Source organism: Daphnia pulicaria, chromosome 6, assembly GCF_021234035.1.
Source record: "Daphnia pulicaria isolate SC F1-1A chromosome 6, SC_F0-13Bv2, whole genome shotgun sequence".
In the NCBI taxonomy this organism is placed as follows: Eukaryota; Metazoa; Arthropoda; class Branchiopoda; order Diplostraca; family Daphniidae; genus Daphnia; species Daphnia pulicaria.
The window spans coordinates 17,091,822-17,119,181 of NC_060918.1; the positions used below are offsets into that span (position 1 = coordinate 17,091,822).

Below are 27,360 nucleotides of genomic sequence, written 5' to 3' on the forward strand. Positions count from 1 at the left end.
TAGTCTGCTGACAAGCAACAATTTTTTATAGACCAAGGACCAAGAATATCACTGAAGGATTCATGTACATTTGTGATCCCTTTCCAATGCCATTTGAAGTTTCATTTCTATAAACCATAATTCCCAAACCAAGAAATGGCTGGAAGAAGTCGTTTACAAAAGGAGGTATTACATCTGTACAGAGACTTATTATTTGCAGCCAAAGGAAAACCAGGATTTGAACAAACTATAAGGCAAGAATTTCGTCAACATGCAGCAATTCCCAGAAGTGACACTTTAAGAATTGAGTTTCTGTTGAGGAAAGGGCATAGGAAACTTGAAATGATCAAAGATCCTCATATTTCAGGAATGGGTCACTTTGTGGATAAAACTTGAACTTGAAACATATTTGTGTACAGTCATGCTATAAAATTGTATAACAAAATGTAATCAACATCTTTATAATTGATGCCTAATATAGTTAAATTACTTAACTCAGTCTAGTAATTCTATCTGTATTTAGTTGGGTCTGTCGGGTACAATTTATTATTGACATTTATCACTGCTGCACAAGTTTGGCAGTTAGAAAACAAAAAAAAATTTTGACACTTGGCAGACGAAGTTACGAAGTCGCATATTTTTTTTAGAAGTCCATCGTTTAGTAACACCCCCAATAATCAGTAGCATGTTAGTCTGCTACGCGCACAGTGAAGTAATGTTGTTTTGATTCGCGAAATGAACTAAAAAAATCACAATGAAAATTTCAGTTATAAGTCAAAATTTTCACAGATCTGTGAATGTATGGTCTGTTGGTTTCCTCAAATATCAAACAGCCTATCATATTCAACAGTATTTAGCCAACCTCCAATCCCAAAGGTTAAATAAAGAAAAAACATTAGATGGAACAATAATAATAGTGGAACATTCACCAGGTATATGAAAATAATAAGTGTAAATGTTTGAAATCTTACATCTGTAAAATATATAGCTTGATGTTTAGTATACACAACTGGTATAAGAACACAGGGTTATTCTGAATCAGAAGAAAGAAGATTGAAGACTCTAGGTGCAGAATTTTACAGAACTAATCGTGGAGGTCTGATTACATTTCATGGACCTGGTCAGCTTGTTGTCTATCCAATATTAGACTTAAAAAGCTTCAATAAAAGCATGAAATGGTATATTTGCAAGTTGGAAAAAACTGTCATAGAAGTGTGTAAATCATTTGGAGTGGAGGCTGAGCGATCATCAGATACAGGAGTCTGGGTGAAAGACAACAAAATCTGTGCAATAGGTATTTCAGATTCAAATTCAAATGTGTGCACTAATAAATACCTTTCTCAAAATCTGTAGGAGTTCATGGCAGCCGATACATTACAACCCATGGCATAGCATTGAATATTAACAATGATCTATCATGGTTTTCTCATATAGTGCCTTGTGGAATACCTGACAAAGGAGTCACTACATTGTCTCAAGAACTGAGAAAGCCATTAACCATTACAGATGTTATATACCCTTTTTTGCAATCTTTCTCGCATGAGTTTGAATGTGACATGAAAATGCTATCACATGAGGTTCGGAAAGATGTCGTAAATCATCTTAAAAAAGAAAATTTAACAAGCGATATAACTGAAGCGCAGTTATTACGAAATAATGATTTAAAATTGAAGTAATTAGATCGAATACATTTTAAAGTCGAACTGTTACAATGGTAAAATTACATTTTTAGTCAAGAAATAAATAAAAAACAAACACGTCAAAAATTCTGCACACACAATCATTTTCGCGGGCAAGATATTTGAATTTTAGTATCCAAAAGCTTGTAGTGACATCTATATTTACCTCAATAATAACAACAATTTTGCCAGTCGTCTGCTTGTGACATTACACCGCGAACGTACACTACGGAGGGAAATTAATTAAAATGTTTGCAGCTTACTCCGTAAAAGATGATAGTAAGCCATCCGAGTCCAAAAAGACTGAAGAAACGATCAGTTGGTTGAAGAATGAAAGTTTTCAACAAAGTATTATCCCAAAAACGTCAGTTGCTGCAAGCGTTGAAATCCAGTCACAAAATTCAGGTTTGTTGAATGCAGAACAGAGACAGAGTGATAATCATTTGGGGTTGAAAACCCCTACTTCTACTTGTACAACTACACAAGAAAGTCCAACAACAGCAGATGCAGAAGTTATAACAACAAGCAAGGAATATAAAAAAAGTTCCGAAAGGAGAAAAAAGAAAAAGAAAGATGAAAAACATCGAAGTAAAGTTGAAAAGAAGTTAAAAAAAAAGAAGAAATCAAACATTTCAAATATCCCACCTGAACCGGAATTGTCCAGTATTGGCAGAAAATCAATTTTTTCTGGTGGTTTGCAATTGAAACTTGAAGAATCCTTCTACAAAGATGTGAAAGGATGTAAAGACAATTTTGCTTTCCCAAATATGTATTTTAAAAATGTTGCCAGGTAAAATATTCAATATTTTATTCCAAAGAATATTAATTTAACAAATTGCTTATCACTTTCTTATAGGCATCATCAAATGAGAGGAATATTAGGTGCGCACAATTCATCATTAAAACCTTATCTGAAAAAGCCTAAACCTCTGCGATACTTTGGGAAGAAGAGTCTGAGAAGATTGGCGAAAATTACCAACCTTGTACAACCTGTACAACCACAACCTAGTGAAACAAATCCTTTCGGAATTTACGATTCCAGCACTGTCTTGTACATCCAAGGCAATCATATTGCAAATCCGGATGAGCCACCTGTAAAAACAAAAGAATTTGAAATCTCTCGTCAAACAGCATTGTTCAATGAGAAACTTAGAGAAAACCCTCATGACATTGATTTATGGCTTTCCTTTATTGAACATCAAAACATAGCTTCCTTATCAATGACTGAAGAAAATGCTGATGATGGCAAAAATCAACATAAAAGTCACGGGAGAAGTCTTCACCCAAGAGCCTTATTGGAACGAAAGGTTGCAATTTTGGATAAAGCGATTGAGCAGAATCCAAAGAGTACAAAATTACTCACAGCGCGTTTGAATATTGCTGCTGAATATTGGGATAGCTCTGCCTTGCATCAAGAATGGCGTAATGTTCTTTTCGTCAATCCCATGTCAATCGAACTGTGGAAAGAGTACCTGAATTTTATAGAAAACAGTTTTGAAGGATTCAGTGTTTCTCAGGTTTTGAAAACGTATGCATCGTGTTTTCAAAAACTCGTGCAAATGCAACAACCATCTTTTGCCTCTCATCAACGTCCAACGAATTTGGAAGACTTCATGATAGGTAAGTAAATTAATTCAAAATGTTAAATTTTCTAAAATAAAAAAAATTCTCTACTACATGTTTCAATTAGATATTGGTATGCGTCTGTGCTCATTTCTTCGGCAGTGCGGTTGGACAGAGAAGTCAGTTTCGCTTTCTCAAGCACTTTTAGAGTTGTGCTTTAAACGACCTGATGATCTTTCGCTATCATTTGTTTGGCTTAAGGCATTATGGGAAAGTCATGTTCCTAGAACTGGTGAAGTGAACTGCAATTCCGGTGCTCAAATGACTGAACGACAACCTATTCGCGCTGTCCATGGAATAGATGGTATTAATTAAAATATCTTCTTTATTTTCTTATGGACAAATTTTGCTTACAGTTTGTGATGATTTTCATTTTTTTTTAGCACTAGAAGACGAGGACGCGATTATCAACTCCGGTCAATCTTTCCCAGTTGTGTGGCATAAAATGGAGTACTTACGATCCCATGAACATTTTCAAGCTTGCTCAAATAGTAGCGACTGTGACGATGAGGATCGCTTTGTTTCGTTCGCTGATCTCTCTCAATACCTTTTCGTATGCGAAAAAAAGGATCGCCTCCAGTTTCGACTAGTAGTGGGATGCCTCGTATCCCTTGGCGTACCTCTTCTACCGGCTAGCCAGGCTCAACTCTTTTGGGCTCCTCTGGTCCACGAAGATAACCTTCTGCAGTTGCTTGCGAATGTTCCAAAAGTTGCATCATTGTCTAGTTCTCTGCCAGACATACTTAACAGCATTTCTTACCTGACATTCGTTCGTCGCGTCATTCTGCAGTGCTATAGTATGTTGACACCACCTCATCAATTGGAATTAGCTCTGTGGTGGTTGGATGTAGAGAGAGTTCGGATACGCGCCATCGTTCGATCGTCGAAGCAAAGTGACATCAATCGGAGCTGGAAGGAGACTAAGTGCTGGATCAAAGCTTTTTTAAAAAACATTCCTAGTACTGATTCTGCATCTACTGTTTTGCTCTATAACGGATACGCTGCAGTGGAACGTGAAGTTGGAAACGAAGAAGAATACCAAAAGATTTTGGGTCAACTCTTGCAAATGTATTCCGCTAATCCCTTGGTTATGGATCAACAACAGTCGAAAACAGGATTCAGAGCTGCTTTGATCCGAACGTGGTTTTCTTACTCGCGTTCCTTTTTGCAGAGTAAAAATCGCCAGCAGCCTAATCACTCCTCAGCTTTGGCGCAATTAGTTGCTCTTGGAGCGGGTGTATCATTCTCTCCACATACACCTCCCACTCCTGCAATTCTTTTAAAGGCCAAAAGGAAATACCAAGCCATGCTTCAGGATTTCTCTTCATCTGCAATTGAATGTGACGTTTCAAGTTTTGACGTCGAAACTCCCTTTTTTAACAGCCCAGACGAATTCATCGAGCTTCTACGGTGTTACTCGTATTTTTTATCCCTATCGGAGGGTTGCCTACCTGCTTTTCAAATGGTCCAACAATGGTTAGAAACTTCTCAAAAAAGCGATTTCTATTTTACTACGGAGAATCGATACAATATTGCATTTCTCAGGTGAATTTTTAAAATGTCCTTTTTTATAAGCGAAATTTTTCTCTTAAACCTTGTATTCGCAGATACCATATCCGTCGGGAGTCTGCTTACGTCACTTTACTTGACCTGTTGTCGGCGTGCCGAGAATGGGTGAAGGATTTTCAACCAAGATTATTTTATGATACACTTTGCACTGCACTAGCGGAGTATCCGGACAGTATGCAACTGTTAGCTGTTTTGATTGACTCTGAGGTATTATTTTCATATGTTTAGAATATTCTTTTGATAAATATCAATTACTTATATTTTCAGGAGCGATGCAGCATGTTTAGTGGTTTGTGGAATAGTCTTACAATGCGTGCCAAAGATGCAAAAAATAAGTCTTGTTACAGAGCAGCGCTGGCCGCTTGTCTAGCTCTTGCTAATAGGGAGGAAACCATTAAAAAAGGAGAAGAAACAACTTTCAAAGAATGGGCAAGTGACGCTGGAGGAATCGCTACGCTGCATTTAGGTTACCGACGAAAGCTGGAGCATCTCACAGAATACTGTGTTACACAATGTTCTGCGCGCCATGTAGCTTTGCTGTGGAGAATTCTGATGCATAGTGCACACCTGACTGGTGATTCTCGGAAATGTAAAGATCTGTTTTATCGGGCCTTTCGAGATTGTCCTGTGTCTAAGGTAGTTATCGCGTCCAATTCAAAATGATGATCAATATTTATTTATTTTTATTTTATTTTTTTTTTGTTAGAGCATTTGTATGGATATAGTGGAATATGTCCCAGCTTCCATAAGGGAAGTTGCAAAATTAATGGCAGAAAAAGATTTGCGTCTTAGAGTACCCCTGGAAGAATTGGATGTATTGCTTGAAACCGAAAATGAAGAGATTTTCGATGAACTTCAACAAGATCCCGATATCAAAGATATTCCATTTGATGACGCCAAAGCAAGCCCTGAAGAAAATATTGAGTCAATGACGAGTGAAAGTGAGAACGATTTCAGCAATGATTCAAGCGAGACATAAAACTTATGTTGATGTCAATATCCGTGTTTTTTCTTTTAAATAAAAGTCGCTGATTCCAAAGACATATTTGGATTTAAAAAGAAAACTTAGTTTATTTTTTCTTCTCCTTTTCTCTTTATTAGTTATCCCTTCAGTCTTACTTGAGGTATATACTGTAGGTTCTTATTATGTGAAGAAGTAGTATCTCTCGGAAGTATAACTTTTCATTGCAATATCAATTTTCCTATGTTCCAATTAATTATTATTACATATTTTTTAATTATTTTCCCCAAAGCCGGACGGGGACTTCATCTGTTTTTCCCTTCTACTCCTTGATTAAACCCAAGAGGTGAAGGTTTTTACGTGTACAGTCAGTCTAATTAGTATATCGTTTTACATTTCAGTGCAAATACACAATTATCAAATTATGGAATGCATAACAGAAAAATTTTCCAAACGACAAAAACAAATCAGAATAAAAAGAGCAGGCCTTCACCAGCATGGGCAAAAATACGTAAACGTACGTGATGAGAACACAGAGAAATTGTTTACAACACATCAGATTCGAATTACACGCGCTTCAAAATTATTCCGCATATAAATTAATTGGTTACAAAATGAAATTATTGTTTTAGCAACATACAACAAAAGTTTGGGATTCTGGAAATAATCTTGCAATAAACGAGGTCTTGAACTGATAAAAAACTCACTCGAATCAATAAAGTAATTTGTGTGATAGTGACTGAAGGTACAAGTATGTATAATAAATCTTTTCCAATGAAGCCAGTCTCATCATCAGTTGTGTGCAGCACGTTTTCCAGACATATAGCTTATCCATCTTTCAGCAACATTGGTGAGAATAGGGTCCGAGTCAATTGTACTTAACAGAAGTAATTGGTTTATGTGTGTAGAGTGATAGTCCCATCGCGCTATATTGGGTGCGAGACCAAGAGTGAAATGACGAAGGTCGTAAACTGTACCAGATCCTGTGTCAAAAAGAGGTAGTAACTTCTTGAGCGAATGCATTCCTTGATCAAAAAGAAGCTGAGCATCGCCGACTTGATTGGGTGGAGCAAGAGAAACCACATCGTACAGACCAATCAGTGAGTAGATGAAACCATTCAGGACGAAGGATGGAGGTACGGCTGTATAAAGAATACGCACGATATAAATAATTTTTTCGAAACCTTGGAATTGGATTTGTGAAAAATTTACTCACTTGGATATTCTTCATACCACGGATACTGATTCATGAAGTAAGCACGTACACCTCCTTCAGTGCTCGATTTACTGAATGGTTGCATTCCTTTAAGTGCAGCTTCGAGATAGTGAGGTTTGCCTATAACAGAATATGGGAGAATTAGTTTAAATCTGGATTTCTTACTGCATGACCATCAAAATTTACCTGATCGATAAAAAGCTCGCATTAAAAGTGACATAGCTTGACCTTGTCCCATAGCAGAATACCAACCGGGATCGAGATCCGCCCGTCCTGACGCTATCTTCCGTTTGACCCCCTAGTGACAAAACGTAGACAAAGTATTACTTCAAAGCTTAAAATGTTTATAAAATAAAAGTGTTTACAATAGGCCATCCACCGCTTGAGTCTTGATGAACGACAAGCCAATCAGCGGAAGAATAAAACATGTCCATGTGATTGCTTGAAGCAAGAGTTAAGTTGTCTAGCTGCCCATTGCCCTTCAACAGCAAATGATGAACACGTAATTTTGTTCTAGACAATTTTTTCCCTCTAAAAAGAAAGACAAATTTGTTGTAATTTTTTCCACCCGGAACATTTACTTATTTCTGTTTCCAAATATACCTTCCTGAAAGGACGTGACCTTTCACCAAATCTATGTGAAGATCCCGGGTTAATCTGTTCCAGCTTTGACAATTGCCCATTCCATATATGGTAGAATAACTTCCACCTGATTCAAGGAAAGTATAAATTATTTGTCCGTAAAAAAAAATCTGGGGAAAATGCCTTACTTGCGTTATGGGCTTCCACAAGAACTGAAGAACAAGTAAAGGAAACGGGAAATGTTTGTGACCGATCACGATCCTCTAAAAAAAGAGTCAGGGAGCCGTTCATACTTAAGAACCGCAAATCAAAACTCAGCACCAAATCGGTCCCTTGCTTTAATCTTAATGATATACCAGCACTATCTAAAATTCAAAACAAATATTGATAATTTGTGGAAAGAAATGAAGAAAATTTAAAAATAAAACCCTACCTCGGCTATTGAATTCTAAAACATGAGTTAATTTTGCGCTGTCATAGTTTCTTCTTATGTATGCTCCTTTTGGGACTTGCCACTTGGCAGTAAACGTATTTCCATCTTCCAAGACTTTTCTTTTTGGAGGGGGTTCACTGAGATTTTTGCTGTAATGGGAGAGACCGTATTGGGCCACTTGTACTGCATCACAAAAGTTTTTAAATTATTTTAAGATTTTTTAGTTTTTACTATTTCTCAAAATCTCGGAAAAAAAATCTTACCTGGATAATAATATCCACTGGCTTCCCACTGTGTTGAAACAGGGACTCCTGTAAAAAAAAAAGCAATATAAGAGTTGACCTGAAAAATAATGAGAGAAAACTTAAAAATAATAAATGTATGGGTCAGTTACCTTCTGTGGCTGAAATACATTTAACGCGATCGCGGACTTCAACATTACTGAAACATTCGTATAAATATTGTTAGTTCAAGAAAACAGATTTCAAGTAAAACTTTAAAAGTTAAGACTTACTAGTTACTAAAATACATGAACATTCCTGATGCATTGTATGGTGTGGTTGGTTTAAAAACTTTAGAATATGAGTGTGACCATTCAAATTGTTCATGACCCTTGGACTTGGTCAACTTCCCATAGACTTCATAGTACTTCTCAAGAAATGAGAAAGGAATAAATACTTCTCTTCCTTCTTTTCGGCATGAAATGTGGTACATTCCATTTATGGAACAATCAAGTTCTTCATAAATCTTGCCTCTTGATTCTGTTAAAGATGGCTCTTCTAACCTTTGAATAAAACTTGGATGGCTGGAGACTGGATGCCCACAATTAAAAGTGTAAGTGATCAAGGTGAATGATACTATAGCTATCAGAAGAAGCAATAGAAGCTTCAAATTGAGGCGAGCCATTTTGTTTCAAAACAAACTGCAACCCATATCTATTAGCAAATATTACTTCATCATCATGGAGTGGAAGTTAAGAAATGTAAGATCCATCTTAAATAAGAAATTATTAATACATGAGATTAACATACAATCCTTTGTAATGGGTGTGTATTTACCTCAAACAGATGCGAAAATTTCATCCAAAAACGTCAGTGATCATGTCTCAGGATAAACGGACAAAAACATGGTAGTTTTTGTCAGGGATGTTTCCCTGATCGGACGTTTGTCAAGCGGTGTAAACATTCAAAGGCCATTGCGTGGAGAAACACCTATATTTCTTTTAATTTGGCCACAGTAAATTAAAACATGGTGTTTCGCATAATTTTCACTTCTTCAGCGGAAAGAAAAAAACACAAACAAAAAAGAGCATCGTTCTTACTTCTTAGAGCAGCTTTCTGCTGAGGAACCCCTTTCTTGCCGATACCGCCGATGCAAGAAATTGCAGTGATTTATTTTCCAATGAAACTTTTTCGTATTGAAACTATTTTTAAAATTTGCTATATTTCAAATATTTCTGGAAGAAAATAACATTTGATTTTCTATGTTTTAATTTCTGTTTTTTTTGTGCCATCAGAGCCGGTCAAAATTCCAACTTGACAACCCCATAAAAACTAGCAGACGTTAGTGCAACTTTTCTCGCCGTACCGCATTATTTACCTTTTTTACTTGTCTACTCACACACACATACAGCTAGTCAGCTATGGCACTAATACGAAGCAACTTCTTTACAAATCGAATTTTAGTATGAATTCTATGATAACATATTTTTTTTAATGTTTTAATTGTTTATCTTGTCTCTGTAGTTTCGTTCAGTTGTATGGTTGCAGTCTCGAGGAAAACGTGACGATGTTCCTGAGGTAAACACTGTATCAGAATTCCATGCTTCAAGCAAACAAGAAGAAAAAGGCAAAGTTTATGACAAACAACCATTTAAATTTATGTGTGAGAAGGGTAAATCTTACATGTGGTGTGCTTGTGGTCATAGTAAAACACAGGTAATATACTAAGGCACAAATTTGAATCAAAACTAAACTATACTATATTGAATTTCTGTAGCCCTTTTGTGATGGGACACACAGGAGCCCATTTCTTAAGATCAAATTAAGGCCAGTTAGGTTCGTCCCTGAAGAAACTAAAGAGTATTGGTTTTGCAATTGCAAGCAAACCAATAGTCGTCCATTTTGTGATGGATCTCACAGAAATGAATGATAATTTTTTTATTGATAGATGAGTTTACTTTTTTCTGTTGCCCATCCTACAGCTTATGAATGCTAGATAAAAATACAGTTGGTATAGAACATTGAATGAATTTATGTTGTAAAATACTCTGCATCTTTTTAGCTGGGGCTCAACAAATGGTCATTTATTAGAATCAATTTAACAATATCTCAGACAGCTTGAAGTTTATTCTAAATTTCAACTTTAAATCTAAGTAAGAAAATTAACACTTGGCATTCTGAGCGAAATTTAGTTAATTTCCAGAATTCTCTAAACGTATGAATTTCGATGATGATTGTAAGTCACGAATATGACATTAGATATGCGCATTACGTACTAGCGTAATTGTTTATCGACTTATGGAAAATTGCAGTTTATTATTTTTTATTTGAATTGCTTCATATTATTTTTGGTTAGGAATGTTAACAGTGTTGTTATTTTATTTTACGAGAATTTATCACAGTAAGGATCTTTTTGATCCCTTCAGCTCGGTAAATAACTGTGGTTCAGACTAATGGGGAGCGGGTGAAAGCGCCCATGGGAAAACCGGAAAAAAGAATTATAAAACGTCTATCGAAGGACTAACACAAAAAATCGTAATTTTTACGAGCACATAAGAAATTACGAAATTAATGTAGCAATTTGTTATATTGTAACACATAATCCAATAATAATAGTTTGAAAATTTGTACGAAAAAACAAAATATTTTTCCGTTTTAACCAGCAATGAAACATTCTGTTTTATAGCTTGTACTTAAAGCTTGTTATAAATTATTCCACATCGGTATCAACCATCAAGACAAATGACATTCCGAGCAAGGAGGTCTGTGCAGGAAATAATTCACTGTTACATGAGCACACTGCAAACCTCCGCGTCACCCTGGCAACGCTAAGCCAAACAAACCACATTTCTAGAATACCAGCAACCCAGTTTTTTAATTGTGGCGCGTAAGTGAACAAGATTAAAATGGCAGTTCGAGTTCTTGGTTTCGATGTCGGATTGGGTGTTTTTTTAATCACATTTCTCTGGTTTGTCGCTTTGATTTTGATTGTAATCTTTTATCGAATCCAAACCATCCTTTCGTTAGTCTTTACCTGCTTGGCAGCCGTTCTGACTGCTATATTTTTGGCTCTGCCACGAGCCGATCAAAAAGAACACGATGGCCATCCTCTTATTAACACAATTAGCGCTTCCCAGTTAGAAGTGGTGAGTTGACTATTCATTTGAAATATACGTAGGCCTAAATTACGTAATTAATCTCTCTACTTAAAACATTGTTTTGAATTGTAGTATATTTACACAAATTCCATGTTAGACAAATGTTGAGAAATTCTATGAAATTTGGTATTCATAACAAAATTATGTTTATTGTTTTAGATTGACTCAGTCTTCTTAGGCAGAATGATGATTTTGAGTGCTTTAACTGTGAGTACTTTATTGGGAGTATCCCTCCTGTTTTATTTGGAAGTGGTTCAGCAAAACAGGAAAACTGTGGCAGGATGTCCAATCCAACAAGAAGTTTCAACAAGCAAAGAGGAGCTGATAGAAAATATCCGTTAATAAATTATCACGCAATATTTATGAATTTTTTGTGTAACGAAATGTATGCAAATATAAAATATGTTTAATTATTTTTCATCTTTTCTTTTTACGTTTTGTCTTGATATATTTTGGCATTAGAATATAATGATTAATCGAGGGTTTTTGACCGTAACGATCTCGAATTCAATGAACCAAACTCACCATCATGGTCTTTAATAATTGATTAGAGAAACATTTATCACTTCAATGAAGACGATGATGCGAAACGGCTGCCATTATGTTGCCATTTTTCTTACGGACAGAAAATGAATGAAATAAACGATAACAGTGTTTGTTGGACGGCTGTTTCTGTAGCGGGTGTGTTGAGAATTTAGAGATGCTAATAGTATGATCATTCTAGACCATCATAAAATACACAGAAGTTGCCGTCCTTGAACGCGTACCAGGCGTATAAATTAAAAATAAAACTGGATTGCTTTATATAGCAGTTCGGTTGTTTCCTCATCCAAAAACTCGTCTGACGATCTGAACCCTGAGTGTAAACGTTGCATACAAAAAGAAAGAAAATGGCCTTTTGACACGACTTGCGTGAGTGTATCTCCATAAGGGCCGACGAATGGAACTGTATACAGGGGATCTGGTTTATCTCGTGACACCTACTGACAGAAAATATAAATAAACAAAACAAAAAAAATAAGTGAAATAAAAGACTTGTTCTCATCCAAGGGTCAATAGAGTGAAGTAACACGTCGGTGTAGAAGAGGAACCATCGAAGACCAGCATGCACAGAGACATGTACACAGAAAAAGTCAAATCGACCGAGAATCAATTCAACACGCAAGGCTCACACGGGTTCTTTGTTTTTCCCGTCGTCAGGAAAGCATTTTGTAGGCAACTTTGACTTTCCCTATCTTTCTCCACGTCAAAACGATGAGGGATGAAAGAATACTATTAAAACAACCGCACCTTTTCAAAATTAATTCATGAAAACGTGATAGATAGGTTTGTAGGGGTAGAGAGTATAGTAAAAAGTATAAACGTTACGATAAATTCCACCAATTGCAATCAATACCTGGTCAGGCTGAAAATTTAGAAAAAGAAATTAATTCTAGGAAGAATTCGCACGAGTGCTGTTTTTATTTTCAATGTGCCGTTCTCATTTTTACGGAAAGTTTAAAAAATAAGAGAGTGTGTGTAAAAATGTCGCATAGATGGCTCTGGAATCGGTGGCAGGTGAAGGCAGGAAGGAAGAGCCTCGGGGGAAAATGAACTAGAAGTGTTTTGCCGCTGGCAAGATACGAAAGAAAGGAAGGAGGGTCGGACGGTAGAAGCGCGTCTCGTTTCAAGTTCTTCAGAGTTCCCAGTGGTTTTTCCAGTAGTAGTCGAAAAGACCTTGCCGTCGACTGTGAACAAAGCGCTCTGCTCTCCATCGAATTCGTGCTTTTTTTTCCCGACAACACAAAAAGATCTCTGCGCTACCAGTTATATAGCCAATCCGCCTAAACCACATTAATAGATCCAGTGCGCCTGCGTCGATATCCAGTGAGGAAAACTCTGGTCGTCGTCGTCGTCTCTCGCAGTATGTGTGGTGAAGAAAAAATGACGGACACAATGTGCAGAGTGAGCGAGAATCGTGTTGTGGCATAATCTCTACGACATCACGGCTTATTATTTGTGAAAGTGCTTTCAAAAATTGTACGTCGGCTGCTGGTAAAAACGACCTCGACAGTTGGTCGTCGTGTGATAACAAATGGCGAGCGGACCAGAGTATCCAAAGAAGCCAGAATACTCGATGTCTTCTGCCAATTCGATGGATCAACTCATGCAGGGACCTCTGGTGGCATGGGTATTATTTGTCAACTCAATTCAATTCTTCTCTCTCCAAGTTTTTATATATGTCTATTGTTTATTGTTATCGAATCGAACAGGTGCGAACCTTCAAAGATGACGACGAGAGCCGCACAGAACTGGATTACTCTCAGCTGATTGACGGGGCGTTCCTTGACAACGTTTTATCACGAATGTAAGTCGGCCCTTTTTTCGTTCTCTCTCATTTTCATATAAGAAATAACCTGACGTTGGATGTGGAAAGCACATCTGTGACGAATAACGTAACAAATGTGTCCCTAACCCGTCCCTAATACGACGCCGGATGTTCACACACAAAACAGCAAAGCAGGTTGACCGGAAGAGAACCAAAAAACCGAGGGGTGGGAGATTCAAAAGCAATTAGACAATGATTTTTTCTTTCTATTTTAGCCCCCGTCACTTGACATAAGGGGGGAACAAGTGGGAAAGAGAAGGGGGGAAGAAGATTTATTTATAGTTGACCTAAACAAGTTTGGGTGACCAGGTGTGTCTTTTGATTGTCATGGTCATGTTTGTAGTTTAGGGTATAATTTAATGAGCAACTACTACCTGCAACCAAAAAGAAGGCCTACAACAAAATGCCATTAAAATTAAATAGAAACTGCTTTCTTCCTTGTGTTTATTGAACAGTTGAGATGATTGAAAGGTTTTAAGATTCCGGACTGTATTGATTGAAAATCTTTCAATGCCAAATAGCGTTTACTGAACCCGATTGAAAAGGGTTAAACGGAAGGCTGAACCGATTAAAAACCGTTGCAAAGTGTAGAAATGCGGAATGAAAAGCTCGGCGTTTTGTTTCCATTGTTCTCGTCTATTCTCTTTGAGTTCTGCGCCGTACTGGCTGGAGACGAGCCGGGGATTATATAGGAGAATTTTCTTTGAATGAAACCATTGAACTTGCCCGTCGGTTTGGCATTGGTAATTGGAATGGCCGGCACTTTTTTTTTATATTTATTAATGCAAGAAATGCAAGGCCAAATGGATGGGGCTCTTATTATTTCGCTTAGAAAATGAGTCCGACGTGTGTGTTGGTATGGCGTCATCTTCCGGCCCGATGGGGCTCCCATCTGTCTTTTTTGGCGCAAAATGTGAATGGAAACCCATCGGTGAAGTAGCTAGTCTGCGGCGCTGACGTCACTTCCTCTCGTTGGACGCCCGGACGAGGAAATGAGAGGAGAAAAAAAAAAAAAACGAGGGTGGATGATGGTGTGGCAATATATAAGAACCCACTAGTTCTCCCGGTGGGCGACCACCGGCTGGAACCGTTCCGTTTGAGATGCCATCCACCAGTTCCCTTGTTTTCTTTGTGTGCTCACTTTTTTTTCATTTCTCATTTTCTTTTCTTTCGGGGGGGTTGGTTTGAAATGTTGGAAGAAGAAGAAGAAGTGAGTCCAGGTCTGATGGCCCCTTTGTTTCTTATCGTTCGGTGGCTGGATCTTATCGGGGCCAGCATCTACTAGTCGTCGTCAGGTATAATATTATCTGAAGAAAGAAAAAAAGAAATAGGGAAAACGAAGACGAAGATTAAGTTCTTGGCGGAAGAGAAAAGTTTACTTGGGTTCTCTCATTACTTGTCGTTTCTCTTGGTTATATTGTGTCCTCAAACCGTCATCATCCGTATATATTTATTTTCACGGAATTTCGACATCAGAGACACGTTGGTCGCACGACTCGACGTCAAGCCAACAAGACATTCTTGCGCGCATTTACGAAATCGTATTCATGTTTTTCTCTTCTTTTTTCTGTTTCTTTTACAAGAATTGCTTTCGCACGAAAAATGACGAAAGTCAATTGTTCCACACCATGAGAACGCAGCTGCACCCTTAGCCATCTGGATAAACATCTCCCATTTTTTTTTTCTTCAAAGAAAATGTATTCAACTTTAAGTAGTATATTCTACCGAGAGAGAGAAAAAGGAGCTTTCCATATCGGATGACCTATAGGCGCACGAATAAAGCCAAGCCGGTCCTTTGTCTCAGCTCTCAGGCTCCCCTCAACGAAATATGACGCACACGTTCGTAAACAAAAGAATGCGTCGACATTTCAAGGCAGTCACGTGACCCCGGCCCGGCGCAAACATGGGCCAGCCGACCTTATAGCTTCTTCTTATTAATTCGTTGGCTGGCTGAGATGATTTTGCTCGGCCCGCGTCGCGATCGATGCTGGAGAGACGAGACGATATCGGATTGGATTAGATTCTTTTTTTTTCTTTTCGTCACGGCCGCTAAATTGTTATTCTTTCGGTGTTTGAAGAAGGTCTGCCATTTGGAATGATATGAAAAAGATTCTCAGATCAACACTCGCGTCGTTTCCCTTTCACTCGTTTCTCTTTTGAACTCGTCACGTCCAGCTCTCGTGACGTGCTCCTTTTGCCCAACCGATTTCACCGGTGTATAAAAGAATAGCAAACAATTTCAGTTAGTGGCACTGCTGGATAGATTCGATTCGCAGAGTCGAATAGATTGAAAATCAAGTTTTCTCTAATCTTTTTTCCAAAATCATTTCAGTGGAGAGAGACGAGAGACGAGAGAGAGAGACTTGGGTGAATAAACCTCTATTCGCATTTTTAGCTAGAAAGGGAATGAATTAGAATCAAACCGGGTTTTCTTCATTATTATCCTTTTAGCGAGTTCATCAACCGCCCGCAGACTTATTATTCAGCTGAAATGTTTTCGCTTTGATTGTTGTCCAACGATAATGCTTCGTGATGCTGCTTCATCTCCTTTTCCTAGCGGATCTCATCACATTCTTCGTTGTCACATTGTATTCGATCGAATGCGAGTCATCCAAAAATTCCGTCTAACGGCTTCTCTTAGCTTTTAGGGATTATTGTGATTTATTCCGTTTTCTCTTCTCATTAGCATGCCGTTGTGACAGTTTTCCGCCAGTTGCCATGATCGATTCGAACCGGTTTACGAGTCATGTGATCTAACAAACGACAGACAAATACACACAGCTCGCAACTGTGTCTAAAATCAACCAGAAGTTTTCTGTGGCGAATCAAAAGATGGATAGAATTTATATATAAAGTTCGCCATGGTAAAAACCCCAACGGGTCACGACTTTTTTGGACGTAACGGTACCGGCGGCTCCCGAAACGCGTTTTGTGGCTCACACGCGCGTTCGTCTTTTTAAGCGTGTTGAAAGAGACCAGCAGCAGCTAGCCGAGTCTTTGACAATGCCAAGGCACTATAGATATTGGAATCGATAGTTTAATCAATCGAAGGCGTTGTTATATCAAGCGGTACTCTGTTGCAGCTATACACAAGAAGAAAAAAGGCGCAATGAACTCGGCCGCCGCCTTGATAACAAAAAAAGGGATCGGTGGGAAAATGTTCCAGTCGGTCTCACTTCACCGTTGCTGCGAAGAAAACAATAGCTCGAATTTATTCGTATTGTTGTACAGTAGTAGTAGTCAAGTGCTGAAGTCGTCTGAAATAAAAGAAAAAAAAATAATAACATAAAAAGAAAACAACAAAACAGAGGCGACCGCAATGGCGCTGGTAACTAAAATGTGTACACGTGAGTTTTGCCTTATTTCGAACAAGAAGGGAGAGTCCAGCAGGTGACGTATGGACCTCTGCTGTAGGCGAAGGTATACAAAAGATTGGAGGCTAAACGCAGAGCTGAACTTTCTCTCCTTATACAGTCAAACTCTTTTTTTGATGTTGTTGGTTGTTTTTCTTCCACTCGCTTTCGCACACGAGATCTTGACCGAGAAAACTTTTTTTCAGATGAAAGTCGTGTTCCCATTCCTTCTCTATTCAACATTTGGGAAATGACACGTCATCCACAATAAACACCAGCTATTTCTTTTTTCTTTTGGAAAATTCGTCGTGAGGGATTCCATAGGGGCGTTAACTCTGCTACACTTCCTCACTCATTCTTCATCCTTTTTCTAGAAAAAAAAAATAAGATGATCCCGCGCTCAGCCATTTTTTGTTGTTGGCCGAGTCAACAGCTATACCGCAGCTTCGGTTTGTGTCGTTATTGATCATTCCTCATTCGTCGACGAGTCTTGTATTTTTCTTTTTCTAAGCCGCTAGATGTTAGCCAAGTCACGTTGTCCCGACATTGAAAGGTGTGTCAGAATTACCAGCGGAAACCACTCGAAGAATATTGTCGATGGATCACGAACGGATATCCCATGACGAAATTGAAAAAAACAAACAACAGTATTGGATAATCATCGACTTTGCATCCTATATATACGCCGATAGTGTATAGCCAAACCAAAAAATCATTTGAGTTGGTTGAATTTCTTTCGACGAGTGGTAGCACTTTTGCTTAATAGAAAAAAAAAACCCGAATACGACCGGACGTCGGTAGTGAACTTGGGGCGAAGCCGCAGAAATGGTCGTCTTACTCTGCCAATAAAGGAAGCCAGTATTTATTTTCTCTCCATTTCTAAAAAAACATGGCTCCGCGCGCAAGGCATCCAGCGAAGCGCAAGCCACTAGGAGGGGGTTAGCACCGTTAACCACCAAATAACCCGAGGGAACTGGAAGTAAGAAACCGGAAGGTGCCAGACAAATAAAAAAAGAAAGAAATACCTTCCCATGAAATGACGGACGATATGACGAAAAAATATCAATGCCATGTTGCAAAATGTTCATTTTTTTTGTTTGTTACAACGACGTCTGCCACTTTTCATGTCATTCAATAATTGATCGAGCCCATATGTGCTTCCTTTTGCCTTGTCTAATTTGAATTTTGTTCGACTTTGAAATTTACTAGAGACCCAAGGACGAATGGAAGAGCCCATATCCAGCCGGCTGAAGATGTTTACACCCGGATCCGCAACTTTGATGCGTTGGTGCGGGCCGTTAAGGGATTCTATGAGGTATAAATTTAGTTTTAAATAAAATATTCCTTTTTTTTTTAAATAAATTCTGGCTGTGCCCATATTGTAATTGTATGTCAATTCTACAGGACGTGTTGGGTCAATTTGTGTTGGTTCGTTTACCCGATCCTGTGACACTTGGTCGTGACCCCGACAGTGAAACCGGTTTAGCTGGAATGCAAACACTCCTGTTACTGGTTCTCGGTTGCGCCGTCCAGGGTCCCAGTAAGGAGAGCGTCATTGAAGACATCAAAAGGCTTCCTCTCGCAACTCAACACGACATTGTTAATTGTATCCAACAGGTAAACAAAATAACCAACGGTCCTTTTCTGTAAAAAAGGCAATTCTTTTTTTTTTGGTTATTTACGTGTCGATCCAGCCAGAAACCTTGGCAGCAAAATTCTAAGAGATTGTGTACTCCCATAAGGAAATTCTCCTTTATTGGCCTTTATTTTTTTTGTACAAAAGAAAAGTAGAGACGTGCTGATCCCTCCTTCGCTTCAGGCTTTGTGTGTATGTGTGTGTGTGTTCAATGGCACAGCTGGCAAGGCCAGTTGCAGAGTCTATTTCTTCTTTGACGTAGATAAATGAGTGTGCTCAAACGATTGCGGCTAATAACGTCCGGGAATCCGGGATGTCGCAAACGAGACCATTAGGCGCTTGATCGATATCTCAATGACGAAGAAGCCAGCAGTCGAGATTTATTAACTCTTTGCCCAGCAGTTCTCCCCATAATTTAGGGTGACTTGCCATGACTTAACTTCTGATGGATTTATGACTTTAGGTTGCCGACAATCCCGCCTGCGTGTGGAACAAGGAATGGTCTGAATTCGAGTCCATTGAATCCGCCTGGGATGACAAGGAAGAACAGCAGCAGCAGCGGGAGGAGCTGTTCAGAGTCTTGGTTCAACATTTACGGCGGCTGGTTCAAGAAAGAGATGACTATGCTCATGTATATAATTATTCTCCTAAGTGCTTTTTTATTCATCCGATTAGCTTATTTATTTATCGATTATTTATTTTTTTTTGCTTGCAGCACTTTACCGCCATGGTACTTAGGGAGCTCTCAAGTAATGGCGGAAATACACTCCAGCGTCACAACAGCGCTTCGCCCCAAAGTGGAGTAGTCGTCGAGCTGGCAGAGGCCAAAGCCAAGATCCGACGCTGGCGACAAGAGCTGGAAGAGAAATGTGAACAAGTGGCTGAGCTGCGTGACGAGCTGGATGCTCTCAAGACTCACTCGGTCAAAATTAAACAGGAAAACATGGATTTAGTTCAGGAAGCCCGGCTGTCAAAAGCCTTGCGGGATGAATTGGATATCGTCCGCGAGCGGGCCTCAAAGGTGGATCGATTGGAATCGGAATTGAATCGCTACAAAGATAAACTGAATGACATCGACTACTACAAAGCCCGTCTGGATGAACTGCGCGAAGACAACCGGCTACTGGAGGAGACCAAAGTCATCCTTGAAGGCCAGCTGGAAAGCGCCCGGCAAAGAGCTGAACTCGTCTTGGACTTGGAAGGCGAACTGCTCAAATGCAAAAGTCAATTGACAAATTTACTGGTGGAGAAGGAGGCCGACAAGGAGCGATTGAAGAAATTGGCCGAAGAGAACGCCCATTGGCAACTGTGCACTAAAAACTGCCTCAGCGAATCGGCCAGCCTGACAGCCGAGCTCGAGTCGTTGAGAGCCCACCAGGCTTTTTCCGACACGAGCAAGGATCAGTTCACTAATCTCGGCGAGCAAATGAGTTCCGTCGATCTCCTGGGCAAAGCCCGTCGTTTGGAAATGGAAAATCAGAGATTAACGAACCTGCTGTCGTCCAACAATGCGAAAGAGTCCGGTCTGCGAGGCGATAACGGCGAAAAGATTTTACAACTCGAAGGAGAGTGTACCCGACTCAAACTGCGATTGGCCGATCTGGAAGAGGAGCGACGGACAAAGGAGAACCACATGACGGAAATGATGACAGCCGTCACTTTGCGCACAGCGGAAGTCGATAGGCAAAATCAGGATCTCCAGCGCAATCACCAAGAACAAAAGAATCTCATCGAAAATCTAAAGGTTCTTTCTTTTTTTAACTAAAATAGTGAAAGGTTTATAACGACATTTTACGATAAATGCGAGAATTCGCATGGTGCCAGCAGCATTTATTTTTTATTTTTAGATTTTTCGTTTTCCATTTCATTAATTGTGTTTTATTTTATTATTATTAGGTGGAACGGTGCAAAATAGAAGAGCTGGAGTTGCAGGTGTCGTCACTCGGCGCCGAGAATCAGAAATTACAGCGCTCGGCCGATCTCTTCCAGGTAAGAAAACCATCATGGTTTCATTCCGAACATTCTGACGTTTACATTTACGACTTTTTGTTGTTGTTTTTTTCTTCTTCCAGAGACGAGTAGACTCTGTGCAGAACGAGTCGCGAGACCTCGAGTCGGAGAATGCCAAACTGCACAAGACGGTGGAGAGTCTACGCCATTCGCTGCGGCGCCTCAACGACCTGGAAAAGGAAAACACAGACCTTGAAAGTGAGAACCATCGACTCGATCGCGAAAGCAAAGGGCTTCATAAAGAGATAGTCCGGCTTAAGCAAGCCATAGAGGTATGTTGAACACACCAAACAAAAAAAAAAGAGTGATATATATAATAACACGCCAGCAGTGCGTTTTGGTCGAGCGGTCCAGGGCTTCTTCCTTTTTCTTTTGTTTTCCTCTTGCCATGCGTTGTGTATATGTGTCGCCCCGAGGCGCTGGTGCTATTTAGTTCTCGACCACTAAACTCCCGTTTCCGTGCTGCAGCGCCGTGTCTTATGAGAGAGCTAAAAAAACTTGAAAAAAACTTTGTCTGAACCCATTGACAATCTGTCGGCCCACCACGTTTGGGCGGCCATTTACGCTCGGATGATAGTTACGATTATCTGACTTCCTCAACTGGAACTTGCTGGTAGTTCCCTTTGCAGCTGCGGTGAATAACTCGTTTTGAAATAGATTAGAGAACATGATCGTTACTTCCCCTCTTAGACTAATAAACTCGGAACATAAAAATATGAACATTTTTCAAAAAAATTAAAAAAGAAAAATGGTAACATCCCACAATGTTTTTCCAGGTAAAAGACGCTTCGTTGGACGAATTTTGCTCCAAGCTCTCGACGGCTGAACGCGAATGGAAACGGCTGTCGAAGGAAGTGGGCGCGTTGCAGACGCAGGGATCTAAACTACGCGAGCTGGAACGTGATAACAAGGAGCTTCAACAGTCCTCCATCGTCGAACACAAAACTCTCGCCGCCATCAGGTATAATCTGTCAAAATTGCTAAAGTAATCGAGTTCTTTAAAAAAAAATAACATTTTGTTTTCAGGGAGGAATTGGTCCAGGAGAAGATAAGATGCCAACAGTTGCAATGCCAACTGGACACCAATACCAGGACTATAGAACTCAATCGAGTGGAGCGCGATACCCTGAAAAACACCAATGAAGAACTGACCCAGCGCTGTGCATCGGCTGCGGCAACCAGTGCGGAATTGAGCGCACTCAAGCAGCAGTCGGAAGCTCCCAGCGCCCAGCAGCAGGAATCTCTTCCGCCAACATTGGAGTTGGGACGCGAAGTGCTGGCCATTAAGGATCGGCTGGTCGAACTCGAGCGACAAAATGCGGTTCTGTTGGCGGAGAAGGACAATCTGACGGCCCAGATCTGTTCGCAGAAGGAGCGAGTCAACGAGAGCGGGTCTCAGCTGGCCATCCTGTCTCAAAAGCTGGCCACTCTTCAGGTAGAGAACTCGACGCTGGCCTCTCAACTGGACTCGACGACGACTCAGAATTGCGGCATCCAAGCAGCACTGACAGCCGTAGAATCTGAGCGTGAGAAATTGGCGGCCCAATTGCAGTCGTCCGACACGCGACTGGAGCGCGTGTCTCGCGACCAGCAGGAGTTGCAGACTCTGCACGAGCAGCTCCAGAGCGAGTACGACGCTCTGCTGGCTGAGCGCGAACAATTGAAAATCTGCCAACGCGAAAGCAAAAGCGAGTTGAGAGCCCTGCACGATCAATTGGCGACGAGCAGCCAAGCCGAGACGGAGTGGCAGCGCTCACGGACGGAGCTGCAAGAGGAATTGGATAAATCAAGGGTGGAAACGCGGTCGTTGACCAATCTAAGAGCCGAGCATTCCCGGCTCAAAGATGACTTCCGCTCACTTTTCGTGGCCAACGAGAAGCTCAAGAGCGAATACAAGAGCTTGCAGAACGACTACAAGGGTCTCCGCGGCGATCACAACACTTTGAAACTGAAACACACGCAGTTGCAAGGCGAAGCGTCCGAATCTCGTCATCAGGTAACAATTAGAATTGTAGTTACACATTGAGATTTGTAACTAATTCATCGATTTCATTACAGGTGACCAATCTGGATGTGGAACTGAGCAAGTTGAACAACAAATGCGACGTGCTGCAGCAGTGGAACACGACGTTGGAAGAAGATAAGCGCAATCTGGTCAATCAAGTGTCGGTTCTGCTGACCCAGTACCACGAACTGCTTAGCCAGACCCTGGAAGAGAAGGATCACTTTCACGAAGAGACCAAGAATTTCAGCGACAAACTCAATCACCTCAAGCGCCAGAAAGAGATCCTTGAAGACAAGATCATGGAGCAGTACCGTCGGATGGAGAATTCTCCGAATTTAGGCGGCGGATCGCCTTTCAAGAAGAACGCCAAGGCCAGCATAGGTGCCCTTTTCGTCCGTAAAATGAGGAGGGCCTCGTCCGAGCTCATCAGTCGGGTCCCTCGCTCTCGGTCACGCAATCGAGTCGGCGACGGGCTTCCGTCCGGCGATCGAGAAAGCCCCGATCAACACGACGGGCAACTGGATACCTTCAGTTTGGAATCGGGTTCGCACTCGGGTTCCAATTCCGGGTGCGGGTCTTTGGACGGTGGAAGCGGCGGAGAAGACATGACACCTACCAGCCTCATCGGGAGTATTAGTGGCGTTTCACCGGGTCTGACTTCCGGCGGCAGCGGAACAGGTTGGAATGAGCGCGATCGCAATCGCCAGTCTATGCCCATCATTCACTACCAACACCCGGAAAGTCTGGAAAACTCGATTCCAACTGCTTCTGTCCGTCATTCCATTTCTTCCGACGGAGTGTGTAATGGCTCCTTGACATCTGCCAACCAGATCAATGGCAACCCAATCCAATCCTCTCCTCTATCCGTCAACGGCAATTCTGTCGGGACGGAATCCGATGGAAGCACACACGTTTCCGCTGCAACCAACACAAGCCAACCGAAAACGTCGCTGAGTGGTGGTCTCATATCGGCTGCCCCGCTGATGATGATGGCTCCTTGTTCCCCTCAACTACCCCAGCCTTCCCCTAGACTTGACGGAATCGTTTCAGGATTCCAGGGCAGCAGCACGCCGACTTCCGGTAACAGCCCCATTCCGATCGGGGCTTTGCAGAGGTTTACCCAATCATCGCGTAGCCTGGCACTGCTAGAGAGGGCCGGATCAAGGCAACCTCTGTGCCTATCTGAAGTCGAGCCGTCTCTAGTCCTGAGCGAAACGCCCAGCTCCTTGGCTTTGCCCCTGGCCTCCCGTTCGTCGCCGTTGTTGACGCCTCGCAACATCAGTCCGGCCGGCAGTGACTCGATGGCCAGCGGCGGTGGTATGCCTGGCAGCAGCAGCAGCAACAACAAGAACAATAACAACAACAATCACAATCATAATCACAACAGCGGCTCAATCCGAAGCGGAGCAGCTGCTGCTCTAGTCCAAACTTCAACGACGGGAACCAGTCCGACTCCACTCGACAGCAGCACACCCAATTCCAAATTGTTTCCGCATCTGACCAGTACTACTCGCATCAATGTCAATATCAGCACAGCAGCCATTACCCCTCTCATCCCATCTCCCGCGTCACCACTCCTTCCAGGGCCTTTTGAGAGAAGAGGATCTCTGCGACTTCCGCCTAGACCCTCGCCTAGAATCACTTCCGCCGAAGCCCCGCCTCTTTTGCCGGCCAGGAGGGATGGGTTAAGCAACCAGGAAAGACCCGCTTTACCACCTCGATCCTATTCGACCAACAATCCCGCCACGCCGACAGTGGAGGAGAAACCGACAGAGGACCCCAACGTGAATGGCAGCACTACGGGAGCCGGCAGTGCCAGTTCCATCTGGTACGAGTACGGATGCGTTTGAATACACAGTCTGCGGCCAGCTTCGATATTGCAATCAGGATTGAAAGAGAGTTCGATTGTGTTCTCCGATCCGATATAGTCAGCTACGTATGTACTATATGTCCCCCCCCCCCCCCGTTTCTTCGCACGTGCTATTCCTTCATCTATTCATTTGGTTCGCTTCATCAATCATTACAACAAAAATATGTATAAACATTGACAATTGGATGTTATAAAATATATCTTCAGTGTAGTCACTTGTACAAGCCGTTGGACATTCGACAGCTTATTTACAAGTGACCTCCAAAAACCTCGATTTCATCATCAACCATTAAACTGGCTTTAATCTTTATTCGGCAATTAGTGTGTAATAAGCGACGTTGCTGCAACATCAGCTGGCGGAAATTCGTGTAGCATTATGTTCACAATGATGATGCCCAAACAATGCTTTTCGACATTCGGTTGCTTGACGTAGTCACATAGGATAGTACTATCGGCGGCATTCCTTTGTGATAACATATTTGCATCAATAAATGTATTACGATTTTATTTTGTATTCATTGGTTTCAAAATTCTGCTTGCTAGATATTCTGTGTGTTATTTCCCTGTGATTTTGACGAGCGACGCTGTCGAAATTCAATAAAACCAAATGTCCAAATCGAATCACACTCATCATTTTTAACGTGGTATAATTTGATGGAAGGTAAACAAAGAATTAGATCAAATTGTAAAGGGGATAAAAAGTTGTTGACTACTTTTCCCCCCATATTTGTTTCTAACCCCTTGGGTGGGGGGCGTCTGGGCTAGGTCATATATAACAGCGTCGCTGCTTGTCTACTGACCTCATTCATCCATATAGAGGAATTCCTAGAGAATCACTGGATACGAACTCGGTTGACGAATGTAAAGAGTTTGACGAACTTGTCTCGCCCTGTCTCGATAGAGGTAAGCGGTCGAAGTACGGAGATGAGTAATTTTCTGTATTTTAAGAGATTTACGCTGAGGTAGTCGCAGCATGTTGCGCTCTGTGGATCTCGACTCGTTGTCGACTTGTCGGCACCAAAGATGAAGTTTGCATTGCTACTGCTTATTTTCTCCATTATCAACATGTAATTGTTACCCATAGCTGTTGTCCGGACGGTAAGCTAGCGTTATTTTATTATAATTTAAAGAGAAAATTTTATCGCATTTTACTCGCCTTGATTTATTGCATCATCCGTGGTCTATTCATTTGTATTTTCAAGACGTTTATAAATGCTCTAGACGTGGTCTACGACCGAAATGGATTTCTAGTGCTAATGATCCTGCTTGCTGCGACGGTAGTAGTCGGTCTCATCACATGGGGAAAGAGGACAATAATGTATTTTTTCAAAATTTTTTCTCCTTTCATACTTGCTTTCGTATTTAAACATAATCAATTACCATACCATTGTTTATTCCCCCTCCCTCCCCAAAGGCTAAAGTGGATTTGTTAATTTTTTCGACTCTATATCGATTTGTTTGGCTATGGTACTTGGATCATCATTTACCTGTGCCTACGTCCAAGAAATGTTTGGCAAGCAATGCACCTACGACTCCAACAATAATTTTGAATTGGATCAAGTTGAAGGCAATGACGACAAGCATAATTACGGTAGCCTATTCCATCATTTTGCTTTTTAAATTTGGGAATTCACAAATATTTGTTAAAGTTTTCACCTGAATTTTGTTTCGTTTTTTTATTTTATTTATTTCTTATGCGAAGATGCCAAAAGGACAAAAGCCAATGCGATTCTCTTTTATTGCATCATCTATTACTGCTGTTTAGTGATGAACATAATCGTCGTTGTTTTATGCATTGTCAAATTGGACTGCTCCAGACCAGATATTAACACGTCGATCCCGATTATGGAAGCTGAGAAGAATCCTTGAAGTGATAACGTCAATATGGACCATTGAAGGGAACAACATATTCCAGTCTTCTTTCCCTTTCAACTCCAAGACAACCGCTTTATTCCCCACTAAAGGAACTAAATTTACCAATCAAGCCAATCTACCTTGTTAAGATCGAGCGGACAAGTAAACGGCTCGAACGTGATGAATCTTTGTATTTCACTCAGGGAAATGACGACCTTCGTTCAACTCGGTCGACATGAGACTGAGGCCTAGCTTTTAGCCCTCGGCTCAACATGGGGGCGCTCTAGCGGCCAGACAAGTCACAACATCCCCCCACAAGCTTTCACAGAATGGGGAAGCGAACAAACAACAGACGAAAAAGAGACAAAGCAAACGATCTGAATTAAGAATGAAGGCGATAGGTCGCATGAAGACAGCGATAAATGACAGGGGGAGAGGAGCAATTTGTGCGGGGAGGCATAAAGTGAACATGACATAAAGTGAATATGATTGCGAGCCCGAAGGGCGAAGCTAATAATCGCATACGCAGAAAAAAAAAAGCCATGTCACTTTGTCTGTCTGTCTGTATGTAACGCTCCATAACTCGGGTGTTTCACGACAGATTTCGGACTTTTTGGTCTTAAAAATTAGACAAAAAATATGCGGTGCGACCAGAACAAAAAAGATACCATTTTTTTAATTAGTTTTCCCGTAGCCTAATTAATGAAAAACTGCTAAAATAATTGTTTTACGACTAGGGACATCTGGCGGTTGCGACTACAACTTTTGCAATTTAGGTCTAAATTAATCACCACCAGATGTCCATATCATCGCCGTAATGGCGCAATAATTGATGTCCCAACC

General features: G+C 40.8%; 6 protein-coding genes across 6 annotated transcripts; 5 read left to right on the top strand and 1 right to left on the bottom strand.

The window, feature by feature from the left end:
- The first annotated feature begins 493 nt into the window (after nt 1-493).
- LOC124344433 (putative lipoyltransferase 2, mitochondrial) lies at nt 494-1,688 on the top strand. Its single transcript, XM_046797975.1, has 3 exons — nt 494-911; nt 980-1,273; nt 1,333-1,688. The coding sequence occupies exons 1-3, from the start codon at nt 734-736 to the stop codon at nt 1,653-1,655; spliced, it is 795 nt and encodes a 264-aa protein (XP_046653931.1). The 5' UTR covers nt 494-733; the 3' UTR covers nt 1,656-1,688.
- Nucleotides 1,689-1,769: 81 nt separating this feature from the next.
- On the top strand, nt 1,770-5,909 carry LOC124344432 (nuclear exosome regulator NRDE2-like). Its single transcript, XM_046797973.1, has 7 exons — nt 1,770-2,448; nt 2,515-3,278; nt 3,349-3,585; nt 3,665-4,826; nt 4,889-5,057; nt 5,118-5,486; nt 5,557-5,909. The coding sequence occupies exons 1-7, from the start codon at nt 1,907-1,909 to the stop codon at nt 5,827-5,829; spliced, it is 3,516 nt and encodes a 1,171-aa protein (XP_046653929.1). The 5' UTR covers nt 1,770-1,906; the 3' UTR covers nt 5,830-5,909.
- Nucleotides 5,910-6,164: 255 nt separating this feature from the next.
- On the bottom strand, nt 6,165-9,379 carry LOC124341667 (D-glucuronyl C5-epimerase B-like). The gene is made up of 11 exons (XM_046794599.1): nt 9,101-9,379; nt 8,557-9,035; nt 8,437-8,483; nt 8,306-8,353; nt 8,043-8,225; nt 7,798-7,974; nt 7,631-7,736; nt 7,393-7,558; nt 7,214-7,325; nt 7,028-7,147; nt 6,165-6,953 (listed from the first exon to the last, which is right to left on the bottom strand). Exons 2-11 carry the CDS (start codon nt 8,946-8,948, stop codon nt 6,604-6,606), a joined length of 1,701 nt encoding a protein of 566 aa, XP_046650555.1. The 5' UTR covers nt 8,949-9,035; nt 9,101-9,379; the 3' UTR covers nt 6,165-6,603.
- Nucleotides 9,380-9,587: 208 nt separating this feature from the next.
- LOC124341670 (CDGSH iron-sulfur domain-containing protein 3, mitochondrial-like) lies at nt 9,588-10,289 on the top strand. Its single transcript, XM_046794601.1, has 3 exons — nt 9,588-9,726; nt 9,788-9,979; nt 10,041-10,289. The coding sequence occupies exons 1-3, from the start codon at nt 9,685-9,687 to the stop codon at nt 10,191-10,193; spliced, it is 387 nt and encodes a 128-aa protein (XP_046650557.1). The 5' UTR covers nt 9,588-9,684; the 3' UTR covers nt 10,194-10,289.
- Nucleotides 10,290-10,387: 98 nt separating this feature from the next.
- LOC124341669 (transmembrane protein 218-like) lies at nt 10,388-11,834 on the top strand. The gene is made up of 2 exons (XM_046794600.1): nt 10,388-11,409; nt 11,581-11,834. Exons 1-2 carry the CDS (start codon nt 11,170-11,172, stop codon nt 11,761-11,763), a joined length of 423 nt encoding a protein of 140 aa, XP_046650556.1. The 5' UTR covers nt 10,388-11,169; the 3' UTR covers nt 11,764-11,834.
- Nucleotides 11,835-13,031: 1,197 nt separating this feature from the next.
- Nucleotides 13,032-25,284, top strand: LOC124344368 (protein Daple-like). The gene is made up of 11 exons (XM_046797909.1): nt 13,032-13,591; nt 13,674-13,768; nt 18,352-18,457; nt 18,547-18,759; nt 19,242-19,409; nt 19,494-20,522; nt 20,675-20,767; nt 20,851-21,060; nt 21,565-21,749; nt 21,815-22,784; nt 22,847-25,284. The coding sequence occupies exons 1-11, from the start codon at nt 13,496-13,498 to the stop codon at nt 24,641-24,643; spliced, it is 4,962 nt and encodes a 1,653-aa protein (XP_046653865.1). The 5' UTR covers nt 13,032-13,495; the 3' UTR covers nt 24,644-25,284.
- Nucleotides 25,285-27,360: the final 2,076 nt, after the last annotated feature.